The 18,560-nt window shown below is 43.6% G+C and overlaps 1 protein-coding gene across 1 annotated transcript in view; it reads right to left on the bottom strand.

Moving 5' to 3' along the window:
- Window positions 1–7,555: 7,555 nt before the first annotated feature.
- The window catches only part of LOC134601983 (beta-1,4-galactosyltransferase 3-like), a 115,272-nt gene continuing 104,267 nt past the window's right edge, over window positions 7,556–18,560 (bottom strand). The window contains exon 7 of the mRNA XM_063446488.1: window positions 7,556–8,321. Coding sequence (XP_063302558.1) covers window positions 8,153–8,321 — 169 coding nt within the window. The 3' untranslated portion in view covers window positions 7,556–8,152. The remainder of the gene's footprint in view (window positions 8,322–18,560) is intronic.

Genomic DNA, 18,560 nt, shown 5'->3' with positions numbered 1-18,560 from the left:
GTACACAGTACTGGAGACCGTATCTCCAGAAGGATATTGATACCTTAGAGAGAGTTCAGAGAAGGGCTACTAAACTGGTTCATGGATTGCAAGATTGAAAAGGAGATGAAAAGCTGGGGAAGAAAATGTTAGAAAGATTACATTTAACTAAAGAGACTAGACTGGAAAATGAGACGGTTAATAGAGTCTGGAGGGAAAGGCGATCCTGATACCTTCCAGAGGTAAAACATTATTAAATGCATGTGATAAAAATCACTCAAAGCAAAGTATGAAAACTACATTTTTTATTTCAACATAGTGAATACAGTTTTTTTGCACTCATAAATAAATACATCACAGCAAATATAACATGTCTCATTAATATGTATTGCCTTAACACAGAAGTCTCCATATTGACCAAATATCTTTATATTTCACTATCCTTCTTATAGTTTTATTAAACATTTATAGGGGTTTTTCACAACGTTCAGAAGATTTGTCTCCCTCAAAATGTGTAGGGAAAAATATTTGAGCAATTCCTAGCTCTTTGCATTTTGCACACCCCTTTTAAATTGATACAAATGAGCTCTCATTTCTAGCCCATTAAAAAATGTATATCAGATTTCCCAACGTGGGACCAAGTAACTGGAAACTGCTACGGAATTAAGGCACAATTAGCAAATTCATTTCAAATTCAGTAACTAGAGTAGTCTGCTGTGTGCAAGCAGCAAGCAATTACAATTAAAAGGCTAAACTAAATATATGAAATGTGAGTCCCCCAGATTCCATACCATGTTTATTCACATCACATAGGAAAATAAAGTGTCCTTTGGGAAGTTCTGTTTGATTGAATTATTTGGAAATAATTCTGTGTTGACAAATGTCAAAATGTTTATATGATAAAACTATTTTGCACAATATTTGAAATAACCATTTCGGCTTACCATAAATAAACACACACCGTAACGTCCATGCGAAACATAACAGGACGGAGAAATACTGAAAATCCCGTAAAAAAAGACCAGAGTTTTTGCCTCTAACTTTGTGATATTGGGCTTTCGAGCTCAAAAGCAAAAGATTAAGGATGAACTCACAGATGAGGTCTGTTTTTAATATAATGTTTTCTGACTTTGGCAGTGTTTAGAAAAAAGGAATCGTTATCGATCTGTTACAAACACTGGATTAGAATGGAGGCCTTAGCATGGAATTCAGAACATTCTGACCTAGATTTTATTAGTCCAAATTTGACCTGAAATGCCAGCCCAATCCGAAACTGGATTTAGTGAGCACTGGAGATAGAATCTAGAATCAAATGTTTTTGTAGAGAATTTACAATGTGAAAAAAACCTAAGAAAATTCTAGCAATGAACATGCAATCTCATATTTTTAACAAAATAACCTGGTTGACTATGTCATATATAGACACAGTTAATACTAAACAGGTGTCTGAAAAAGACTGACTCACAAACAATGACCCAAAAAGAAACTTCTGTGCAGTTGATAACTGTACAATCCATACCAGATGCAAGTATGTCAAGTGTTTTTGTTGCCATCCGGTCATTTTTGATCCTTTAAGATACAATCTTTAAGAAATACTCATGTTGACTTCTATGGAATTTCATTGAAATCCCAACACAATCAAAGAATATCATAAGACAATGTAGGGACTACATTTCTCTTATGGTCAAAGTTTAAAGCGGGACTGTCACTCCCTCCAAAGTGAGATATAATCTTTATGAAATACTCAGATTAAGTCTATTGAAATCACTTAAATTCCTGGGTTGGCATCATCACCATCTCCCCTTATGCCTTACCTCTGCAACAGGGCATTTCTCCCAAGCATGAATGCTAGGGACTTCTGAAACCGGGGGCAGGCAGGCCTGCACAGGATATGCCATTTACTTCAGGGTGCAGAGGTCATTACTTTCGATGACCTTAAACAACGGAAGCATCTCGCGCCTCCCGATTTCTTTAGGTTTCCTCAAGTTAAAGATTTTGCGAAACGACCCCACATCAAAGTAGCAGCATGTAAACCGATGACATCCTTCGAACGTATCTGCTCCTCCGAAATTATGCCTAAAGGATTGATAACTCTACTCTACGCCCACCTCTGCTCGGAAAATGGGGTAGACTGACATACACTGACCAGTGGGAACGGGGTCTAGGCGAGGAGCTAGAAGACATTGAGTGGCAGAGGAAATGGGAAGCTAGCAATAACACTTCTATGTGTGTAACCCTCCAGGAACAATCCTTTAAAACTATGTTCTGATGGTATACAACTCCGGTAAAGCTATTTAGAATGAACAAATCCACAACTGATGTTTGCTGGAGGGGATCCGGGTCGAAGGTAACATACTTACATATGTGGTGGGAATGCCGGTTCATGATAAGATTCTGGAACTTGGTTAAGAATGTGTTACTTCAGGTGTTCTCTAGGGCCCCGGAACTAGACCCCTGGGTGTATCTACTAAATAGATCCATAGACGGTTGGACCAGAAGTCAACAAAAACATATACATAGAATCACCCTGGCCGCACGACGGGCAGTAACATCCTCTTGGATGCAACACGGGAGCCCTAATTTTGCAGGAGTGGTAGCCAGAATCAAAGAGAGCCACCTGATGAATGATCTGACAGCTAGAGTGAGGGGAGCCACTAAAGCATTTAAAAAAAATTGGGAACCATGAGAGAATAGTCCTTTGGGAACTCAATGAGGTCAAGTTGGAGGGGCTACCTGACCACACTTGTGGCTCTCATATACTTTCAGAGCCGACCTCAATGACTACCTATCCCCATTGACACTCAGCCCTCCCCCTTGCCCACTGTATGCACCTTATAAGACATATTAAGCTCTGCAAATCCCACCACTCTTCCCCCTTTTCCTTTCTACTTTCCTCTCTTACAGTCTCCCCTTATCTTTGGGAATTAATATTATAAAAACATGACTACTAAGTTGCAAACCTTGAGTGTAATGGTAACATATGGAAGTCTATAATGTCTTCATACCTTGTGAATAACTGATTACAAGAATACCTGATATGTTGTAAGATTGTATTGTACTGTACCATTACTTTTGTGCATTTTCCCATGTCATACAAAGATAAAGAATAAATAAAATGTAAAAATCACTTAAATTGCAACCCAGCCAAAGGAAATACTAAGACACAGTAGGGATTACGTTGTCTTAGTATTTTTCCTACGGTTCACAAACTTGTTTGACTTTGTCAAACTTGTAATTTCCTCCAGTTGTCACCAGTGACAGCTGTAGGGAAATAAAGCTCTTTCTATGGAGGATCCCGCACATGCGCAAGAGTGCAGTGGTGACGTCGGCTCCTGGCAGCTGAAGTGTCAGGAACCGAAGAGAATAAGAATAGGGGACAGGTAAATAAAATCTACCTTCTCTACCCCCATGGCCACTGAACCCCCAAAGGCAATGTCATCGTCAGGGGTCTTTGCACATTATGCAAATATGTAAGATGGGGACAGAGCCACTTTAAAAGAACACTCCATTAGAAGAAGAAAAACCTTAGTAGATATGTCCCCAATGAAAGCATGCATCTGATTCTGCATTTTTTTCTTAGAGTTTTATATCTGACAACAGCCTCAGCAGCTTTGCAAGCTCACCGTTTTTTTACCCAGCCCAGACTTTCAGTCTGTGCCGTGGAACACTTCAATCAAAAACTTCTCATTCGAGAGGCCTCTGTGCTGGACCTGTGATCATAGATTTCCTATGCTTCTCAATAAGCCGTAGTACAGCTCTTCAAGAAGAGAGGAAGGTAGGTGAACGCTAGCTCAGCACACCTGACACGTTCGTTAGCTCTGTCAAACTAATGAACACCGAAGCAAACCTCTCTGGATGTCTAATTGACAGTCTGACTGACAGCCAGGGAGGTGTTGCTGCTCTCATTAATAGTGCTGATAGCTATTGAAATCAGCACTTTCATAATCTGTCACAAATATGGCAGACTCCCGACACAGAAAGCACTTCAGTAAAAGTTTTTATTGTACCCAGAGTGGCCCTTAAATAAGAACCTCAGTAATAAACAAAAGCAGCAACGTTTCAGCCTACACAAAGGTCTTTATCACGCTTGAAACCTACCTTCCTGCAGCAATCATGAGTGCCTGGACCCAATATATATTACCTTAAAAAAATAACAAAAAGTGGTGCTGGTACCATAGGTTTTGGCCATTTCCTACATGTGTCGTAGCAACAGTTGTGGGGAAAAGGGATCTACTTGTGCATCTTGAAAGTTGGTTTATGGAGGATTCCATGGTATCGCAGGAACCACCATAACCTCTGTGTTGTACTCGCGAGAAAATATTCAGAATGGAATGCGCGCACACACAAAAAAAAAATAAAAAATAGATTGCCACAGATTTATTTTAGAAAAATATTATTCAAGTAGATATCATTTAACCCCCCCCCAAAAAAAACAAAAAACAACAACAAATTGATACACTAACATGCGTTTAAATATTTTAAATGTGAAGAAAAATCTTTAATCTGCTTCACAGCTGAACTCTAAGAGATTCACGAAAAAAAGGAATCCAGAGAACGATATGATACTTTCATCTACAGGAAACAAGCTCCCAAGTGGTAATCTGCATGTAATAACACTGGTTCTTACTCACACTGTCTCTTTAAGAAACACCTGTACAAAATGTATATAGTGTTAAACATCATTTGATTTTATCTTTGTCTTTCCATGTTTCAGAGTGCTGAAAACATGGAACTATGCAGCGTTGCAATATTCTTAAAGGGACACTACAGGCCAAAGCTGGCCCATTATATTTTATATGCAAAACTTTAAAAATAATACTCAATGATCAGTTAATTGTTAATTATCAGCTATTAACAAATCAGTAAGTGATTCCACTCACTTAACTTTCAATAAGACACAACGTAACGCATTTAGACTGGAAGAAAGGAGATTTAGCCTAAGGCAAAGGAGAGATTTTTAAAAAAACATTTTTTACAGTAAGAACAATACGGATGTGGAATTCTCTGCCTGAAGAGGTGGCTTTATCAGAGTCTGTACAGATGTTTAAACTGCAATTGGATAAATACTTGCAAAAACAGACTATTCAGGGAAATAATTTTTAATTAATGAGGTAATAGCTTCTTCCATGAGAGATCTGAATGTCATTTTGGGGTCAATTAGGACTGTTTATGTTAGTTTGTTGCAAAATTGGAAAGTGATTCAAACTGTTTAAAATATACAGATTAATGTGAAAAAGGCTGAACTTGATGGATGCAAATCTCTTTTAATCCTGTGTAACTATGTAATAGTATTATTGAGCCCACCCCACTGTATCAATTTATGGTCAAAAACTTTCTGGAAGTTGCAGTCTTCGGCCATTAGAGCAAAACTTTTAATTACATTAAAAAAAAAACCACCCAGCACAACTAACTGCAAACTGGTGTAGACACTCCAAGAGAGGATATGGAAGCAATCCATCTTCTGGACTGTAAAATAACGATTACTGCTCTCTGACTGTGATTTGTAGTGAGATGATGTCGTGTGTGTTTGTGCATGGGTGAGAAAAATAAATACACTAAGCATTCAAAAGTTTAAGAATATTTATAACAAAACAGCATTTTCTCTAGAGTCGTTCCTCCACTGTTCTGAATTATAATTACAGTACTGTATATACATTTTATAAAACAAAATAAAAACATCTATCTTTGTTTTTTATATTCTGGGTTCTGTCCCGTTTTAGTTCTTTGGTGTCCCCAAAAGCGGGACAGTTAGAAGGCATGTCATTGAACTGTCCCCGAGGCAGCACACTGCGAGCATGTCATAAGAAGCGCTAGTGGTGTGCAGCGGGCACTAGGAACATGCAGGGAGAACTTTAGAGGTGATCCTTACATGGTCCTCTGTGTAGGGTAGCTGTCCGGGAGGCTTTCTGTGAGCCAGGCTCGCACGCCATTTCAGTAAGTGGATCTCTCGTGTGGGCCCGACCCCTCATCGCGATTCCGGTCGGGCCAAACTTGGCAAGTATGCAAAGAGGTCCTTAAAAGCTACTTAGTCTATATCCTCACTCAGGGAACACACTGTAATGGAGTAGGAAAAATAAAACCACTGCAACAGGTTTATCAAAGTGTCCTGAAAAGTGGGGCAGAGATGTAAAAAAAAAAGGTGAGTCACCAATAGAGCATGCTTGCTGGCTCCAATGGTGATTTACCCACTTTTAGAATCTTTGGCCACTTTTTGGCTCACAACACTTTCATAGATCTCCTCCACAGTTCGTTTCTCCTTCTCCCAAAGAACCAAAACAGAGGTATGATGAAATATTGATTTTTACATTGAATTTTATTTTTCAGGTCTCATAAAAACACAGGGAATTAGTTTACATAATGTTAAACATTCCTGGAAATAATGGTTTACCTTTAATATCTAAGAATCAGAAGATTCAATAGATGTATAAAACTGTGCTTAAAGGGAGATTTAAATAAAGAAATAAGGCATACCGTCCATAGAAAAAACCAAAATGGTTCTATCAAGACCATATTTAGCACCAGGTTTCTATGAAATATAACACAGCAAAATCTATCTCAGTGAGTTTAGCGCCCCCCTACAAACATGGATTCTACACTATGGAATATTAACTGAAATGAAGTGTCTAAATTTCACAGCTTCTAGTTCAAGTTATCACAAATCAACTGCTTAGTATTTGAGTATCTTTATTTAGAGCAACTTTGTGTTTACGCAAGGCTAACCCATAATGTATGCCCATGTTTTTTTAGTAGGGCTTCTTCATGCTTGGAATTGTGGGATGCCACTAGAACTAGTTACTGTCCATAAGGAGAATGTAATCTGTAACAAAGTATAAATCAATTATCACGCAGCAGAAATAATTCCCAAGGTAAGGCACAAACTTTGCAAAATGCAGAATAAAATAAACTTTTACTAAATTAAAACTATACATATAGGAACACTTAAACAATTTTGTCCCGCCAAACACCGTCACTGACTCATCCCTGGCTGCTGGTAGCTCCTGCCATTGAGCTAAGCCTGACCAAACAGGGCTGCCCTCAGTGGCACCTCCATGGCAAGGCTTAGCTTTGTGGCGCTGAAGGAATCTCCTTCCAAGATCTTACAGCAGCAGTGGGGAAACGAAGAGCACTCCTGTGGGTCCCAGGTAAGAGTCCAAACCATCCTTAAACAGTTTGACTATTTACTGTGGGAGGGTGACAGGGCACTCCTGACACCAACACCACTACAGCGGGCATGTGTTCCTTTACCTTCATATGGTGATGGTCTCTTTTTTTTCACAACAAAACATGTCTTATTTAAAGAGCAATTCTGAAGCAATTTTTTTTTTTAAACGAGGAGCAAACGAATGGAACAATCCATTGCTTTCCATGGTGACTGCTGCTCTATAAGAACTTTTAACCAGAATGACTCATTATACGTAACTCTTGCTCTTGGTTTGCCCATTTGACAGCGCAAGCAGCACATATTTCAGAGCAAATCGGTGGATAACCGATTGATGTTGATTGCAGTTGATGTGTCAAATAAATTGAATACATTAAAGGGACACTACCAAGCAAATGACTGTGCAATGTGTTCCTCTCTGTTACAAACCATGGATGGAGACTTCTTTATGGTTTGACTTTCCTTAATTTTACACAAGATATTAATTTATTTGGTACAGCAACACAACCAGATATTTCAGCACAATGACCAAACTAAAGAAAAACAATATGTAACATTGTTTATGAATGTTGAGATCAACCTTAAACTGTGCTTAAAAGAAGATAACATACTGTTCTTGGTAGTATCCTTTAACTTTAAATTGGTTCCTTAATATTCATTGTACCCCCATTTAATATGGCTGTGACAAGTTTTCACTTTATTCCCCTTATAACAACAGGAGAGTTAAATCACCCTCTAGTGATACAGAACTATTTAGTCTTTGTTTCTGAATAAACGTGGTAGTCCACGTTTGGCCTTCCAGCCATTGTTGGTCTATATTACCCACTATTATGGTAAATGCAGACCAATAACAGATGAAAACCAAGGTTAACCACCTATGTTGCAGACCATTCTTGGATGGCTTAGGTTGTGGTCCCGATAACGATTTCAACCAATCTGGCTCTCCACCAACCTGAGCTTCACAAGGAGGCAGTTGGAAGACATGTGGGAAAGTCATATCTTTCAAAGGCCAACTTAAAACAGTTTCCATTTGTTTGGTTTAGCGGTTGTTGTGGGTGGATTTCCAATATCAACAGTGATGTTCGTATAAAGGGGAGTTTCTTCTCGGGATAGCATACTGAAGACCAGTGAGTTCATTCCGTCCTCTCTCCATGTTCTTCTTGTGTTGCTCAAGAGATTGTGTCTAAAAGAAAAGAAAAAAGGTAATTTAATAATGTACATAGATATAGGTATTGACTAAAGTGTTAATTCAAAGTGAATTTCGAATCCAAGGTAAAACTAGCCAAACTGGAAAAACTCTATAAGTCCGCTGTGCTCTCAGTTTGGCTACTCTGGCCTAAAATCTGAGATTCACTTTGGAATCTGACTTTAGTCAATAACTCTACTAGCCAATTTCTCACACATAATTAAGATTTTTTTCTACCCAACTAGCCATCCAATATTAATTAACACTTTGAGAAGAATAGTTATTTTTGGAGCGCTGACTTGCTCTGGTTAGCCCAGTAGGAGCTCACTTAGGGCTCCTTATATTGTGAGTGCATACCTATCTTTATATTACCATTATTTTTATAATGCAAACTAAATGGTGAAAACAAAACAAGGCACAAACTGAAGACAACTACTCAGATCAGAGATGGTTATAGAGCTTGTGTGGTTAAATACATTAAAAACTCAAAACAAGGTGGGGGCGGAGCCTAGCATCCAGGCAGAGCGGTTGTGCTGAACCTCAGCTCCCGCTTGAATCAGCACATATTTGGGGTAAACCCCCCCCAAAAATGAGTACACGCACACTGGAGTGAAACCATCGTGACAGGGACACCCGGGAGAACCCTTCAATACAAGAATCAAGCGTGAAACCTCCCGGGACCCTGCTCTGCAACCCGAGGCCCATCGAAGATCGAGCAGTGGAGAGACGGCCGCTCTCCATGCTGACGGTCCTGCACATGGATCCCTCTGGGCTCTCACCTCCTACCCCCCCCCCCTCTGGACCGATGGGGGTCATCTCGGTCCATATCCAGCGACTGGGGAGACGGACATAAGCCGAAACTGCAGGCCGACGACCTGCCGCATCAGGGCAGCCGTGCACGTGGCGCGCCCAATATGGCGGCGGCAAGCTCACCATGCAAATCAGATCACACACCTACGATGGAGATCCACCGCGACGTCCAGCAGCGCCTAGATGCTATCTTCGCCCGCTTCTGGCACAAGCTCTGGGACCGGCTGCAAACACCACAGGCAACCCTGCAAACGCTACCACAAAAGGGCAATCTGACCCGTGAACGGGGAAAGTCACCTCTGAATGAGCAGCCAGAAAGCAAAAACGAGGCTGGAAACGGGGGGAAGAGGCGCCCTCATGGCACAGCAACAATCCCCAGGCTAGCCACACAAGCACGTGGCCCACCCGGGCTGAGGGTCATGAGGAGACTGCCTCCGCGGCAGCAACCACCCTGCAGGAAGAAAGCCCGCCACAGGCGGAGACAGAACACCGGCGTCCTCCGCTGCACCAGACGAAGGAATGCTTTAAACACACAGAACCCTCCTGTCAGGGGTCCGAATATGCCGCCCTCTACAAAGGTATGGGGTTGGAAGGGGGCCTCGGCCTGCAATTGCCGCTCCGGCATCCGCAGCCTTCCTACCCCTGGGGACACTCTGCCGCGAACCGGCATGGGTTAAAAGGGACTGGTTTGAGGACTCATTACTTTCTTCAACTCTATTATTACTTGAATTTGCCAAAAGCTTATATTTAACCTAATCGCTACTGTGTTGTATGCTACTACCTAACGCTCATTTCATGTTTAGTGCATTGTCTCACACCTGCTATTTGTTTAGATCTTAGCCACATATGAGGATAACTGTAAGTGCTATGTTAAGCGCCCGGCGAGTTTTAGCAGTTACACACACTCCACATAGCCTGCATAAAGCCAGTTAGACAAACCAGAAGCTCTGCATGATATCCTCTCTGCATGTTATAAGTATGCCGCAGCTATTGATCATGTAGTCAAATGTCTATGCATGTTGCCCACCCACCTAAGCGTGGAACCTAAACCTGAATCACTCACCCTTACTCTAACGCATGTGGTAACCCACTCATAGCTTCACTGGCTCTTGTCACTGCAAAATAACCACATGCCTAGAAAGTTCAGCGATATCACCCTAAGTTCTGTTACCAAATACTTAAACAAAGTAAAGATGAACCGTTTCTATCGTTATATTTATATATATAAAAAAGTGCTTGATCTACCCTGTACCCTTACGTTCAACTGTTCGTACTGTGCTAGAGGACTGCCTTTGGGGTACCTCACAAGCAACTGTCTTTTCCCTACGCACTACAAAAATAAAGAATTAAAAAAAAAAAAAAAACTCAAAACAAGGTGAAACAATGTAAGGTACCAACTTGAAATTAACTCCTTAATAGCGTTGGGGCATGTCATTACATCCTAACTATACTGGGCATTAATGCCTTTAGGGCATAATGACAGATCCTGAAAATGTCGTGTGAGCAGTGTTACTAATTCCCTCCTCACACCAGGGAGCCCCTGGTATCAATGGATACCTAGGGCTCCCCTGTGTCTGCCGGGGCCATTTTTAGTCGCTATTCTGCGATAAAAGTCATCACAGCATGCATCTCCTTCTATAGACATTTAAATGCTGATAAATAGATCTTGGTTTCAGCAGGACACCCAGGTATCAATAAATCATTTTTAGTGGCCCCAGACTGACAGGTGAGCTGCATGCTGAGCTCAGAGAGAGATCGGCATGCAGCTCTTTAAATGGGGATTTAAATCCCCACAGAGAGCAATGCAGTGTGAGCAGGGTTAAATCTCTGAACACACCAGGAAACGCAGGTATCAATGGATATCTGGGGCTCCTCTCTGTCAGCTGGGGACATTTGGCTGACCCCAAAATGTATGATGAGCTGCATACAGTGTTCAAAAATCAGCTCTGCATATAGCTCTTTAAATAAATAGAGAACACTGCAGCTGAGCCATCATGCTCCGTCGAATTGATTCTCTAACTGGATCTTGTGTTTGAACAGACTCTGGAGGGTCCCCCTCCGTTACCCAATGCACCATAAACTCATCTTCAAAAAAATTGCCATTTGAAAAAAAAAAAAAAAAAAAATGCAATGGGCAGGTTATAAATTAAGCTCTGTATTTTCACTTGACAAGGATATGAGAAAGGGGTCATTCTTTACTCAGAAGTTGAGCACGATTTAGTGACTTTAATTACAGTAGCACATATTAAGCTTACAAAATATACTGCTAAATTGCAAATAATGCCAAAAATGTAGAGATATATTGGTACTAAAAGATCTGTATAATAAGGCTCAAAATCTACCATAAGACATAGCCCCACTTTCACAAATGGTATGCATTTATCGGGTAATTTTAATTATTGAAGTCCTACACTGCCCCAAAAAGCAGAATAGGCCCATCAAAATTCTAATTGTAAAAACTGAAATAGTCAGGTCACATAATTGTAACTCTGCAAGATAGTGCCAAACGCATACATTGGGAGTATTGTTTTATTCAGAAGAGTTAGCAGAGCATAATTTGGGGGTTTGATCATTGTGGCACATATCAGGTTTGAAAAATGCTCAGTCAAAATGTAATGTGCACGATAAAATGCAAAAAACATTCTCTTTACCACAAACTTCTACATCAACCGGCAAAACAATGGCAACATGATAAGGCACAAGATACTCTGGAGTGTCTACTTTTACAAATGGAAGGCCTTGGTGGGGTAATTCTAACAGTCAAACTGCTATAACGCACAAAAATGAGACATTGGCGAAAAAAGCGGAAATTGTCCGGTCTCTTATATGACGCTGTAGCTTCACCGGATAGAGGCAAAGGCATACATTAGGGGTATTCCAACTCCAAAATGTAAAAACTCCCAAAATGTAGCTGAACATAATATGCAGTTTTGCACAGTAGTAGCACCGATCAGGCTTACGAAATACTTATTAAAAAACATGCTATATGTTAAAACTCAGAAAAAAAAATATTTACTCCAATATTTACGAGAGATTTGGCAGTCAAATAGCTACAAAATAAGTGCCAAAATACCCTTAGGTATAGGTATAGCGCCTCTAGCGGCTGTCATGAAGACAGCCATTAGTAGCATGCTAACACTGCAATGTACACAATATAAACTAAGGAACAGCACACAAATACAAAACAATACAGTTTCGATTTTACAAGGCTACTTAAAATTACCAGCAGAACGGCAATGATTTCAGCTGCAGGGTTAAAACTACAGGGACATGGTACCAAGATCACTTCATTGAGATGAAATGGTCTGGGTGCCTATAGCGTCCCTTTAAGTCATGAAGGACATTAAAGTGTACCTGTCGTGGTACATACTACTAATGCTCATTTTATAGAGCATAAAATGTAATCCTTGGGTTGGACTAGCAAACTTGTGTATTTATCGTAGACTACAATGCTGAAAAACTGATTGACACTGATTGCAGGAGAGAGCTCCTCGGTGTGATGGGTCCCTAGTGAATGCTGCTGGCGTTGGCACTTTATGTAGATGCTGGTATGCAGGCAGTACAGTCAGCATGTCACACCCATGAAGAAGACGACACAGATGATCGGGAGAGAAGGTGAGATCAGTTTATATCTTAGTAGTTTTTCTTAAATACATCATTTATCTCTATGAGAGATGGTGCATTCAATGCATGAGCGGGGGGGGATTTAGGCTAACGTGAACTTGTCACCACTTTAAATCCAGATGACAAATCTACTCTTCCCTGTTACACTGGTAATACATTAAATATATTTTAGCCAAACGCTCTATACTGGAGGTATTAGTCAGCGAGGTTTGATCTTATCCCATAACCCCCATGCCCATTATGGAATGCGAGACATGTAGGCCATTCGTCTTATAGAATAAAAGTAACTGCTGACATAATATAGCTGCTCTCAGTTTAATGAAAATTCCTGTTCACAGTTTAGGGAATTTTTAAGCTGAGCTGTACCGCATGCATTTGCGCACACTCAGCTTGAATGGCGTATACGTGCAAAACTGGCAGAGTTATAGATCCCTAAGGTCACAAGTTAGAATCAACTGTGTGCAATAGATGTAGTGATGCATACAGCTTCCCTTTAAAACTCCATTTAAGAAAACAAGTACAATGTTTTAAAAGGTCGATCTAAGCACCATAACCACTTCAGCTTAATTAAGGCTTGATCATGCCTCCGTTGCTAATTTTTCTGACATTTAGGAGGGTAATACTAATCAGTTCTGTACTTTATTTATACAGCCTTAGCCACACACCTTCCCTGACTGTAATGCACAGTTCCCTTTATATTACTTTTAACAGGAGTGGGAGGTTCCTTCTTATCAGCTAAGGCCTAAAGCAATGCCCCTTGCCAGCAGCCTCCTGTGTGAGATAAGATAGGGATCTCACAAAGACTCAGAACCATTTATAGCACAACCCTACAGTGAGCATTTTATTTTATGCCCCCCCCCCACCCCAAATATACACTATTTAATTAATACGGTTACATGTATTTTTACGATTATCTATTTTCACATGTTTTACATATTCCAATTGCATTCAGGGTATATTCATAATGTGTTAAATACGCTTCCTGAAGGGGCGTGGCCTGACTGCTGATGGAGTGAGACGCACTCAACTCGAGCTCCTAGGCCCCAACCTGTGAAGCCCTGATAAAAAAGCGTCCACGAGCTACAAAAAATGCCTAAAAATGGGGAAGAACAAGCGACTAACCACCACGGGACTGTCCGGGGTGACCCCGTCGAGACAACAGCCCGGCCCGATGGATGAGTTCCTATCCGTGCCGCATGGGCTCCGAGACACCGGAGACACTGGCACGTCGGCTCCCGTTTCCCCGGGATCCAGCACTGCAGAATCGACCCGAGACACAACTACACCCGGTGCCCTCTCTCAAATATCCGCAGATATTGCCGCGATATCCGCAAGCATGTTGACCTGCAGAGATAAAAGTGAAATGGTGGCAGAACTGAGTGCCATAATACGGGAGGAGATCGCGGCGGTGCGCACCGACCTCACAGCCCTGGAGCAGCGGGTGGACGACCTGAAGGAGGACCGTCTGCAAAACGCGTAACGCCAGCAAGCCACGGACTTGGCGACCACGAGGCAAGGCAATATTCTCCTGGACCTCCGCCGTCAGGTCGAAGACCTTGATAACCGTGGCCGGCGCAATAACATTAGAATACGGGGACTACCGGAGGCAGAGGGAGAGGTGCTGCAGGAGATCCTCGCAGGCCTGTTTGCACAACTGCTGGGACACGCAGCTCCAAGCGATTTTGGCATAGAAAGGCCTCATAGAGCATTACGAGCACCCAGACGAGATGGCCTACCAAGAGATATAACATGTGCCCTGATGTCGTTCCAACTAAAGGAGTCTTTAATGCAGGCAGCTAGAATCCAACAGCACATAACCTACATGGACGCACAGGTCTCCCTCTTTCAAGACTTATCCACGATCACCGTAGACGCCCACCGGGCCCTGAGGCCGATTACCCGCCTGTTGCAAGAGAGGAGGATCCCGTACAAGTGGGGGTTCCCGTTTAGCCTCCAGGCTTGTGTGGGAAATATAGGGCACATCATCCGCTGGCCAAACGATGTGCCTCGGTTTCTCCAATCCGCCAACCTACCTGCTGTCCCGGTGCCCAACTGGATCCTAGAGGGCCCCTGGCAAGAGCAACAGGCCCAACAGAGGTGGCACACAACCTACACCCGGAACCCAGACCGCAACGACGCAGAGGAGGCCCAGAGGGCCCTGAGGAGTAACCGCAGCCACGCAGCACCGGTTCACGACCCACTGGGAAACAGGCCATACCGGTACAGTACTCAGCGGAACCCCAGCTCTACCGTCAGAGAACACACTGTGACCCCGACGACATCAACCGGGGTATGTACATTCCTGAACTACCACCAGATAACTATAGTAGAGGAATAAGGGTGGATACCAGGTAGGTGGAGAGGGAACAGACAACCTGTACGGGGGGGCAATAAGAGGAAGTATCCCATCTAGAAGGCCCAACTACCAAGGGATATGCACGGGGGAACCCCTCAGGTTGGGTGGGGAGAGATTAACCAGATGGAGGGTGGGACTATACAACAGCAACTCCAAGGACCCTACACAGACCAAGGACAACCGGCCAGTAATAAGCAACTGAAACTTTAACACAGACCAGGGGATGCGAGGTTGGTCGCAGGGCAGTAGAGGATCACCGTGAGGCGGGTGGGGAGGATCTGGGGTGAGTCGGAAGCTGAAACCGGGAATGGCCTGACTAGCGGGCAGTTTATTGTACATAGTTTAATATTCAAAGGTTAATTCACCCACGCATAGACCACACCTCTACACATGGCAATAGCGATGCAAGAAACCCGAAACCATGGGCATAAAAAGAAGCAAGCATATAGAACCGGGGTGTATAGAGTGGGAGAGGGGGGCGGAGCCAGGCATAGACAGGGAGGAAGAAATGCTAGATCACCAGGAGAGTTACTGCCAATAGCTTGAACCGACAGACACAATACACGACAAAGGCTACAGTCAGGGCACGTGGCAGCTTAATAGCAGACACTTAAGAAAGGAAGAAAAAACACAGAGGAAGAGCAGGAACATTACCGTGAGAAACCAGGCCTAGGGGCTATCAAAATGACGACAAAGACCACCAACCTGACGTAACGTCACGGGCAGACGTACACTGCTTAGTATGGAAAGCAAAACAAGACACTGCACGACAGAGATAGAGTATCCCCAGGAGACGGAAACACGCCACGGACGAGCGAAATTACGGAACGTTGACCCGATCCACACTAGAACACACAGCATGCTTTAAGGGGAAGGGTAGCGACAGGACACCCGGACGACACACAGCGGGAGACAGGCTTTACCAAACCTCCGGATAGCCCATGGGTGCCCTGACTCAGACACCAAGAGGGAAGACCGGGGACAGGAGAGCCGCAGGAGATCCTAACAATAGAAGGAACCAGACAGGAGCACATTAACACAACTAGGGCAGTGAATTAGCAAACAGGGCACAAAATACTGATCGTAACCAAGAAGGCATGGGCAATAAGTGCCCTCCCCAAAGCTAAAATACACTGTATAGACGACTACACCCATACCAAGCAGGTTGGACGCTGACGGAGGGGAGAAAGTACAGATCACCACACAACCAGACAACACCACTACCGTAAGTGGCACCACAGTACCCCACTGAGACAGACCAAAACTGTAGATACAACCGGGGGTTTCTTACGTCGGAATTATAACCCCGACACAGGAACAACAACACCAGGTACAGGATCGACGTCACACCCACACACCCGAAGAGTCAGACAGACCCTTCACCACAACACGACTCTCTGACTTCCCTACACCTACCGACACCCCACATCCCGACCCCTGTGCCCCTGCGGGGGCGCCGCCTCGCCGCTGGGATGGCGGCCAAGCGGGGATTTGTCCCGGCCCAGTTGACATACTGGTCAAACAATATCCAGGGACTCAACACACCTGAAAGCGATCGCACCTGTTAAGGCGGCTGTGGGCCGCAAAAGCACCCAAGTTAGAGAACCGGCGATTCCCACAAGGATTCTACACGAACCACCCGGAAGCCAAAAAAGCAGGAGTGGCGATACTCTTTGCCCAAACTACACCTTTCCACCACACAGCATCCCTGGTGGACCCCAACGGCAGATATATCTTCCTAAAAGGCACCATAGCGGATCATACCTACACTTTCGCGTGCCTATATGGCCCAAATAGAAAACAACACACCTTCTTATCCTGAACGCTAGCCAAATTAGAGAAATTTAGAGACGGCCTTTTGGTCCTGGCCCGAGACCTAAACATACCACTGGACCAGCGTATGGACACCTCCAGGGGTCAGACTGCAGTTCCCACACACTGCATACGAGTAGCACAGCGATCCTTACACAAACTAGGATTAGTTGACTGTTGGAGGGCATGCAATCCATAAGAGCAAGATCACACCCACTACTCGGCAGTCCACGCACACTATAGCCGCATAGACTATATATTCCTGGCACAAGAATATTTAAACCTATTGCACGATGCACAAATAGGCATAATGGACCACACAGACCATGCACCACCGCACAAGCTCCCCGCTATTCAAACCAAGAGAAAGACAATGGAAACTAAACAAATCCTTACTAGACGACCTGGAACTCAAGACGACAGCAGCCCAAACCCTGACCGAATACTTCACAACCAATGACAACCCAGACACAGCTCCATTAACGCTCTGGGAGGCACACAAATGTATCATCCGGGGCCACTTCATCGCCGTGAGCCCCAGACGCAAAAAAGACTGAACAATCCGCATTTCTAACCTGAAAAAATGAATAGCCGAGCTGGAAGGGGAACACAAGAAGAACCTTGACAGGGCACATATCTTTGCCTAACGGAAGCACGTAGAGAACTGAGTGCCATAATATCACAAGGACTGTTACACACTGCGAGGAAAGCCTCCAGATACTACTACGAACACTCAAACAAAAGTGGCAGAATGCTAGCGAAGATGCTTCAGGAGAAACGAAGGACACAACACATTCACAAAGTACACAATGGTAGGGGAGACATCACACGACTCCCGGACGGCATACTGACCGCGTTCCAAGAATACTACGCTGCGTTGTACAACCAGACACAACACCGAAAGGAACTGGAGGCAAGACATCACCGGGAACGGATCGCCACATACCTTCAAAACCATGTTACACGTAGGCTCACCCCAGAACAGGAAGCCAAACTAGAACTACCCCTAACAAATCGATGAAAAAAGCAGGAAATAGCAGGAGCACTGAAATCAACAAAAGCACACAGAAACCCAGGCCCAGACGGTCTGCCCGCCTCATACCTACGCACCTTCAAGGACATTCTATTACCACGACTCTTGACGGGCATTAACTCAATACGGGATGGAGGCCAATATCACAAAGACACCCTAAGAGCGACAGTCACGATCATACCAAAGGAATGCAAAGACCCAACAAACTGCGCAAGCTATCGGCCCATCTCGCTGTTGAACGCAGACCTGAAACTTTTCGCTAAAGCGTTGGCACTCAGAATGGCCCGGACGCTCCCGGACCTGATACACCCAGACCAGGTCGGATTCGTACCTGGGAGGGAGACCAGGGATAATACCATACGGGCCCTCAACACCATCCATGTAGCAAACGGGAAATGGTGCTGCTATCCACCGACGCTGAAAAGGCGTTTGACAGTGTGGACTGGGTCTTTATGTCGGAGATCTTGAGACACATGGGATACGGAGCACACCTGCGGAACTGGGTAGCTGCGCTGTACACCAACAGCACGCATATGGGTAAATGGAGCACTAACTAGCCCGTTTAACATCCGAAACGGCACGTGCCAGGGCTGTCCCCACT

Source organism: Pelobates fuscus, chromosome 1 (assembly GCF_036172605.1).
Source record: "Pelobates fuscus isolate aPelFus1 chromosome 1, aPelFus1.pri, whole genome shotgun sequence".
Lineage (NCBI taxonomy): Eukaryota > Metazoa > Chordata > Amphibia > Anura > Pelobatidae > Pelobates > Pelobates fuscus.
The sequence above is the reverse complement of the archived record's forward strand: the minus strand, read 5'-3'. Positions and strand labels throughout refer to the sequence as shown.